The sequence below is a fragment of the Lactuca virosa genome, chromosome 8 (genome assembly GCF_052849685.1).
Source record: "Lactuca virosa cultivar CGN04683 chromosome 8, Lactuca_virosa_CGN04683_v6, whole genome shotgun sequence".
NCBI lineage: Eukaryota > Viridiplantae > Streptophyta > Magnoliopsida > Asterales > Asteraceae > Lactuca > Lactuca virosa.
In genome coordinates, this window is record NC_136433.1 from 344271995 (window position 1) to 344280972 (window position 8978).

The 8978-nt window shown below is 31.9% G+C and overlaps 1 protein-coding gene across 3 annotated transcripts; it reads left to right on the forward strand.

The window, feature by feature from the left end:
* Positions 1–255: 255 nt before the first annotated feature.
* LOC145130956 (Translation elongation factor EF1A/initiation factor IF2gamma family protein) lies at positions 256–6207 on the forward strand. Of its 3 annotated transcripts, XM_079065701.1 has the most exons (13): positions 256–471; positions 1562–1733; positions 1876–1993; positions 2247–2408; positions 2785–3000; positions 3101–3178; positions 3890–4224; positions 4321–4431; positions 4509–4996; positions 5069–5237; positions 5331–5570; positions 5650–5784; positions 5864–6207. In XM_079065701.1, exons 3-13 carry the CDS (start codon positions 1879–1881, stop codon positions 5996–5998), a joined length of 2184 nt encoding a protein of 727 aa, XP_078921827.1. In that variant the 5' UTR covers positions 256–471; positions 1562–1733; positions 1876–1878; the 3' UTR covers positions 5999–6207. The 3 variants fall into 3 exon arrangements, with proteins under 3 accessions (XP_078921827.1, XP_078921828.1, XP_078921829.1); XM_079065702.1 differs by lacking the exon at positions 3101–3178 and having other exon boundaries at positions 258–471; XM_079065703.1 differs by lacking the exons at positions 2785–3000; positions 3101–3178 and having other exon boundaries at positions 266–471.
* Positions 6208–8978: the final 2771 nt, after the last annotated feature.

The following is an 8978-nucleotide window of genomic DNA, read 5'->3' on the forward strand; positions in this document are numbered from 1 at the left end:
ATGTTATACCATCTTTGCCACATCCCATATGTGTGAGAGAGAGAGAGAGAGTAATGGGGAGCCGATTTCTCAAGCCATACGACGGAAACCACACACTAAACATGGTGTTACCATGACACAAATATGTCACATAACTTCCAGCTCATCTTCACTCCACCCGTCCATACAAGATAGGGAGTGCTTTTTAATAACTTATGGGGTGTTTCGCAAACACCTTGTACTTTTCAATGAACTTTTTGAGAAAAAAAAATAGAAATTTCTGGTGGTTAAGTTAAACCTGAAAAGCCACGTAATGAAAAGCACTCCAAACACATGTTTTACTTCAGTAAAAGAAAAGCGTTTCAAACCCTTTGTCGATCATCTGGAAGAGGAACTAACACTCGCCGCTTCTGTCTCCTGATTGCTTCATCATATAATCTTATTTGATTTTATACGTTGCTTTCAGAATCCTTCTTCAAACACTCTCCACCGGTAAGCTCTCTCTTTGTGCTAATCGATTTGATTTGAATCATAATTTGTCGAGTTATGTGCTCATAGTTGTTTTTGATGCGCTTTTTATACGGATTCAATCGGTACGAAGATTGAACTGCTTATTTAAATTAACAACTTCATAAAATCTCACCGCTCTGATGTGATGGAACTCGATATTGAATTTATAAAGACTTGTAAATATGCTGAAACCCTAATTTAAACGTGAGGTGATAACTCTTTTGATATACACATAATGGGGGAACTCGATATTGAATTCATGAACGCGTGTTTCCTTATTTTCCATAAGTGTGATTCGCTCTTCATTCTCCCTCCATCACAGAAACGACGACCTTCCCTCCTCCAAATCACCATATTGTCGGCGCCTCCTGACCTCCGGCCTATATGTTCACAGTTGTTTTTGATGCGCATTCTATACGGATTCAGTCACCACGAAGATTGAATTGCTTATTTAAATTCTCAATTTAATAAAATCTCACAGCTTTTATATGATGGAACTCGATATTGAATTTATAAAGACTTGTAAATATACTGAAACCCTAATTTACACTTGAAGTGTTAATTCTTTTGATTATACATATTGAGATGAGAATGTATATAGACAAAGAAGGAAAAATATAACGATATTTACTTGATCACTTCTACCATCGACTCGAGGGGCTAATTTATGGGTTATAATTGAATTAAAAACTTTCAGCCTCATAGAGTAATTCAAGGGACATAAGTTTATAAAGAGTGTGACTTACTGGTGATAAATTGGTACCAACAAATTCATTACTTAATTTGCATTTATCAAGATTGATTCTGTGGCATGTGTAAACTACTTGCTTTCAATGCACATTTTTTTGGTAGTAAGTCAAATTCTGCCTGATATAAGGATACATGTGAGTAATTAAGAACTTTGCTTACTTGTAGTTATCACTATTATAATGTAGAAAGAAAAAGGAAGTAAAGTAAGATACTTTGAGTTCATGGTTCAGTGATTCTATTTTCTAGTTGATTCAGTTTGTTCAGTTATTTAGTCTTTGAGATGAACCCTGTATGGCATATTTTGATAACGGTTTTTTATCAGAAATTTAATATTATACTGGATGGGAAAATGGACCTGAAGTAGGAAGATAAAGCATTTCTTTGGTGTTATGTCATCAAACCCTTTTGGCAAGCTTGCAGATTCTCCTCTCATTATCATTTGGCAAGGGTTTGGATGACAGTGTTATTTTGATTCAGTCCACAATAAAGTCAAGGTATATCTTTTAAAAATATTTCTTGTTGGTTTCAGTTTCATAATCTAATCTGCATATAAGGGACCTATATTTGTATCTTCTCAAGTCTAATTTCCATAGTGAAAGCTTATTCTGTATCATATTTGGTTTTTTATTTAACCAGGAAATGCCTCGCAAAGTATCATATGGAGTTGATTTTGATGAAGAGTATGATGCTTATGATGATTATCGTGATGATTATGATTATAATCATGGCAATTGCATAGATGAACATGAAACTGGTAATTAAACTGACTTGTAATCTTCTCTTGAGCTTATTAATAGCTATGTGATTGTACTTTACTTTTCACCCCCTTATATGTAATGTGGTTAAGTAACCCTTGTTTAATCATACTTGGGAATATTGTGACAAGTAGTGATATAGTGACTATGAGTGCTTTGACCTTATCATATGTACAAGTTCCTTTGTTTTGTTTTGTTGGAATCAATCTAACTAAACTAATTGTATCTTTTGACTTGGATTCCTATTTACAGCTTGGGAAGCTCCTGTTACAAAAGAAGAAATCGTGCAGAAAAATGTTTGGAGTTGTCCCATTTGTACATATGATAATGAGGAATATATGTCTTCATGTGATATATGTGGTGTTCTTCGCAACCCTTTAATCAAAAGCTCAAACAATGGCCAATCAAGTACAGGTACTCATATGTTCATGTTCTATTACATTACACCCTCATAAATGAAAATATATCAATTTGGTCCCTTCACTCTCCATGGATTGTTGACTTACTAACATTTACTGAACTGGGTATTGTACTTTTGACATTTTATTCGATATACATCACAAAGTTCAAAACTTTACTCGATATAATTCCAAAACTTCATAGCTTTGCTTTATTCAATATACATCACAATGAACAAAGGTTTATAAAATACAGCTTGTGCTGAATAATAACTTGAAAATTAGGGAGCTTACATACCTTTGAGAGTTAGGACCTTTTTTTTTTTTTTTTTCTAATATAGGAATCCTCTCCTTTCTCCTAGTGTCTTCATAGATTAGATTTTTTAATGCAGTTGATGGCATATGCACAAACTTTGGAGCATCGATGATGGCAAAGTCTCTTTTTACATCCTTGCCATATGAGTCACCAAGAGGGGGTGTAACTGTAAACTTTCAACCACAGAAAGATGCTTCTTCAAGAAAAGAGGACACGTTCTCTCACGTGCATGGAAAATTCCATGATTTACATAATGCCATTATCTCTGAAAAATCTTACAAGGTTAACATAGGTTTGCACATGCTCTTGACATAGATGCCCACAATATATCAAATAAATAACTTTAGTAACTACCCTTTAGTCCTTGACCTTGCCTGTTTTGACTATTTCAGCCCCTTTCAAGTTTGATACCCCATCTCCAGATGATGTTGTTTCTTTGGGGTTGAAGTCTTACAAAATAGGTTCCAAAGGTACTTTTTTTGTCACCATATGGAGTTCAAGGAACTTTATACTTCTAGTCTCCCGTATAGGTTCTCACTCAGAAAGTCTTTAATGCACCCTCTTAAGTCACGTATTTTTAGATAGGGGTAGTTTTGGAAATCATCAAATAAAGAGTATCTTATTAGGGCAGGGGCATTTTAGTCATTTTATATTAGTACTTTTGTTATGAAAGATAGTTTGGCTGATTCTCTTTCCCACTACCCTCTTATACCATCTGTCATAACAAACTAACTAATATAAAATGCCTAAAGTGCCCCTAATGCCTCTGATTCTCTTTACTTGATGATTTCCCAAACTACCCCTATCTAAAAATATGTGACTGAAGAGGGTGCATAAGTTAAACATTTCAAGATTTGTGATATGTGATTACCCAAGATATGTCATTAGGACACTTTTCTAGTCTCCCTTCTTTCTTCCTTTTTTTGGCAAGAGCAAAGATAGAGAATAATTGGATTGATTCTGGAAGAAGTTGTTCTTTCCCACTAAAGATATTATTACATAAACACGTGATTTATATTAACATGTAGATGTATAATGTATAAGTAGTTATATCATAACTTCATAAGTAATATCTCTAAACTTTTGTTGCTTTTATGTATATAATTTCTGTTATACATAAAAAAATATTCATTACTTTCTCGTTGAAATCTGACATGTTTATTCTTTTTCAAATTAAATAGTTGTACCCAACTTAGAGAAACCATCCACTTCTGATGCTCCTTCCAACAAGAAGATGGAAAATACCAACTTGAAGTCAAATGCTAAATCTTCCAACAAATCACCACCATTGATTTCAAAAGATAAACCACAACACATGGAGAATAACAACATTCCACAAACACATAACATTTCTACCGAATTGAACAACATGACCATGAGTGGCGAATCTGGAACTTCCAAAATTGCAAACAAGGGTAAAACGGGTAAAACTGCATCTCGCTCACAGTATAAACCTGAGAAGTGGATGCTACTTGATGAAGGAGAAGATCGTCTGAGTCAGCTAAATCTTGCTATTGTAAGTGTTAACACATTATTTAAAAAAAAAAAAAATAATTTGTCATTGTGAATTGTGATGCTAAGGTGCTAACAACTTTGTATTTGACATTTGTAGGTTGGGCATGTGGATTCTGGAAAGTCAACACTTTCAGGAAGGCTGCTACACCTTTTGGGACAAATATCTCAGAAACAAATGCATAAATTTGAAAAGGAAGCTAAGTTACAGGTATGAAAGTAGAATGTTACTAAAATACACAAATAACTGAAATTATGTTGTGCTAATTCTGTGTTAAAAAAAATCAGGGGAAAGGTTCGTTTGCTTATGCATGGGCATTAGATGAGAGTGTTGAAGAACGAGAAAGGGGGATAACAATGACAGTTGGAGTTGCTTTTTTTAACTCAAAGAAACACCATGTTGTGGTGTTGGATTCACCAGGGCATAAAGATTTTGTCCCAAACATGATATCAGGTGCAACACAAGCAGATGCTGCAATTCTTGTTATTGATGCATCACTTGGTGCCTTTGAAGCAGGTATTGATAGTGCAGGAGGTCAAACACGGGAACACGCACAGCTGATTAGAAGCTTTGGTGTTGATCAAATCATTGTTTCTGTCAATAAAATGGACGCTGTTCAATACTCCAAGGAAAGGTTTGATCATATTAAACTTCAACTTGGGGTTTTTCTTCGTTCTTGTAATTTTAAAGATTCTAATGTCACGTGGGTCCCGTTGAGTGCCATGGAAAATCAAAACTTGGTTGCTCCTCCTTCTGATGCTCGATTGCTTTCCTGGTTAGTTTTCTTTTTTCATTTTTCTTTTTTTCTATTACATGAAAAATCAAATTAAGCGTTATATCAATACAGGTATAAGGGAGGTAGTTTGTTGGAAGCCATAGATGCTCTTCAACCTCCTGCTAGAGAATATTCTAAGCCTTTATTGATGCCTATTTGTGATGTCATCAAACTCCCATCTCAAGGTCAGGTATCTGCATGTGGGAAGTTAGAATCTGGAGCTCTTCGAAATGGAACAAAGGTAGTTTACTTTACTTTACTTTGATTTCTTTCTGTTGATCTATTCACAATATAATGTGTTAATATGAAAAAAAATAATATATGGAATTTATAGGTTATGATTCTGCCATCTGGAGACATTGGAACAGTTCGATCATTAGAACGTGATTCACAGGCATGTAGCATTGCAAGAGCTGGAGATAATGTAGCTGTTACTCTACAAAATATTGATGCAAATGTTGTGATTTCGGGTGGTGTATTGTGTCACCCTGATTTTCCAGTGTCAATCACAAACCATTTGGAGCTGAAGATTCTTGTTTTGGATGTCCAAACACCAGTTTTAATCGGCTCTCAGGTATTATTTATTGGAAAAGACATAAATGCCCCCCCCCCCTCCTAAACTTACATATTATTTATTATATATACATGAGCAGTTGGAGTTTCATATACACCATGCAAAGGAAGTAGCAAGAGTTGCAAAGATTGTGTCTTTGCTTGATGCAAAAACAGGGAAGGTTACTAAGAAGTCACCAAGATGTCTCTTATCCAAACAAACTGCCATAGTTGAGGTTTGTTATTGTTAAATCTCGTAATCATGAGTTATTTTCAAATGTGTTAATTTATTTATTTATTTAATAATCTCATCAGGTAATGCTTCAAGGAGAAGTTTGTGTGGATGAATTCTCAAGTAGCAGAGCTCTTGGGAGGGTGTTTCTGAGATCATCAGGGACAACTGTTGCTGTTGGTGTGGTAACCAGAGTTATAGTAGATGACCAGAGTTAGTTATATTATCATATTTATTTATGGTATAACTAGTGTAGTAGTTGTCGTGTCTCATTTTGACCACTTTGACTTGATACATGCCCTTATAAGTTAAAACAAGTTGCATGCGGAAATGTTTTGTAAGTTGTGTTGAGTGTATACAATTTTGTATCCATCAGGCAGTTTGACTACTTCTGTTTCCATAATTTATGTAAACAACTTGTTTCACATGCCTGCAGTTCTTACTATATGAATCAAGTGTTAGCTTAGCTGAATAAATGGAATTTAAAAATATATTCAAGGATATGATAGCATTTTTAGGAAAAGCAAACAAGGGCAAATTTATAGCAAGTAAAGATTAATAACAAGAGTATTGTTTTCTTGATTTTTTATTAATGAAAGCTATAAAGAAAAGAAAAGGGACTTGCTTGAATCAAACTTTAGCCAAGACACATTTTTGTTATTGAATCCTTGTTGGATGAGGTCATTACCACTAGGCTAATGGTTGTCTTCGTAATTAGTTCCATCATTTTTAAATATATTGTAAACGCGTATAATATGTATTTGTTTGAGTTGAAAAAGTCACTGCAACTGTCGTGGTTATTACTTATTCCCTTTTTTTGTTCTTTAGCACTCTCGTCTAATGCCTAGGGTTAGCAAATGAACCTTTCCCCTAAATCTGAACATAAAATTAGCAACACACTTTTTGTTGTTTGTTTGTTATACATATCATACTAGTTTACAATATATATATATATATATATATATATATATATATATATATATATATATATATATATATATATATAGGGGTGAGATCGGTTGGGAACTCATAGTTTTCCGAGAACCCGAGAACTAAAAGTGGAGCGTTGGATCAAAAATAATTCATTAAGGACATTATCGTCATCTTACCAATCTCATTTAATATTTAATTATTTTGTGTTATTTAATATATTAATATAAATGTTTAAAAATTTACATCATAAATCAAATTTTCAGATTTTTTAAATATAGTATTTTTCGTTTTTTTAAAAGAAAATGCAGATTTTTTAATTTTGTATAGAAAACATGAATTTTTGAAAAAAAAATTGAAAAAAATATTTTTTTTTTTTAAAAAAAACTACAATTTTAAAAAAACGGCTTTTTTTTTTCAAAAAAAAACTGCAATTTTTTTTAAAGAAAACTGCATTTTTTTCAAAAAAAAAAATACATTTAAAAAAAAATGCATTTTTAAAATTAAAAAAACTGCAATTTTTTCAAAAAAAACTGCAAGTTTTTTTAAAGAAAATTACATTTTTTTCAAAAAAATCTGCATTAAAAAAAACTGCAATTTTTTCAAAAAAAAATTGCATTTTTTTTAAAAAGCAAATTTTTAGGTGCATATATGCATATTTTTTTCAAATGCATATATGTATATGTCTTATACTATAATATTCGTAAGTAAATCACAAGAAAAATCTCATTTTTATTAATTAATCTATAAACATAATAGTACAAATATTTTATTCGATACAAAATAAAATATAAAATTAAAAAATGCTACAAATTTCAAAGCGTTTTCATGTCTTCGTGTCAATATTTCATTATTTCTTCAATTTATCATTTGTCACTTCTTCAATATTCACCAAAATTTCTTTCAAATCTACAAGAAAATTAAAAAAAAATGATTGATGCAAAAACACTCACAAAATACATATGTGATTAACATATGAATCACATGCGATTCCCATATGAATCACATTTACATATGACATATGTAAATGTGATTCACATGTGAATCGCATGTGATTCACATGTGAATCGCATGTGATTCACATGTGAATCGCATGTGATTCACATGTGAATCGCATGTGATTCACATATAAATCACATGTAAATCATATGTGATTCACATGTAAATCACATGTGATTTACATGTGAATCACATATGATTTACATGTGATTTACATGTGAATCACATGTGAATCACATGTGAATTATATGTGAATCAAATGTGAATTACATGTGAATCAAATGTGATTAATATGTTAATTAAATGTGATTTTCATGTGATTAACATATGAATGTGTGCATATATACGTAATTCATATGTAATTCACTTGTGATTTACATGTGAATCACATATCATTCATATATGATTTACATGTGATTAATATGTGAATCACATGAGATTTACATGTGAATCACATATGATCTACATGTGAATCACATGTAATTCACATGTAAATATATGAATCATATCCGAATTAATACAATGGATATTATATACGACAAAATAATTAAATTTGGATAATAATGTAACGAGTTGTTGCTAGATAACTAATTATTGAGATATATGTAAAATTTCCTAACTATCCCTATCTTTTAGCAAATGATTACTCATTTTTAAAATGCACATCCAAAAAGTATCTAGGACCCATGTCATAAATAAAAGAACAAACCTTAATATGTACAGTGCATAAATACGGAGGGTTGACTCTTGACTTTTCAGGGAAGCAGGTTGAATGCTGAAAACAATAGACTATCAGGTCTATTTTTTATCCCAAGATGGATAAAAATTGCAGCTTTTTGTCCCACATAAAAAGGTGGGACAAAAAATATGTTCTCAAAATTATTATACTTTAAGAAATATATGTAATTATAGCAATGCATTTTTTATTAATTAATTAACAAATTGAAGTAGGATGCTATAAATATAATAAACAAATTGACAAAAGTAGAAAATACAAATGATAAGAACCTGAAATTGGCAGGGGAGAAAACTCCAATCCAGTCATCATTTGATGGGTTCAAATTGCCGATGTACACATTCACCCATTCAGAATTTTGGCCCTACAAATACAAAATAACCAGCATAGATATGTGAGAATGATTAACAAAATTCAAATATATCACTTCATTATCTTCAAAAACTTTCATTGTTGTAACAAAATAGAATATGATTACATATATCACAAGGAGTTCATTTAAGCAATTAGATAATGAAGGGCAATAACGTCAT

Bases quoted from the DNA above. Each gene is read 5' to 3' on its own strand.
- LOC145130956 (XM_079065701.1), top strand. From the start codon at position 1,879: ATGCCTCGCAAAGTATCATATGGAGTTGATTTTGATGAAGAGTATGAT. The intron at 5,571-5,649 runs GTATTATTTATT...ATACATGAGCAG, and splicing joins CAGTTTTAATCGGCTCTCAG to TTGGAGTTTCATATACACCA. The intron at 5,785-5,863 runs GTTTGTTATTGT...TAATCTCATCAG, and splicing joins AACAAACTGCCATAGTTGAG to GTAATGCTTCAAGGAGAAGT.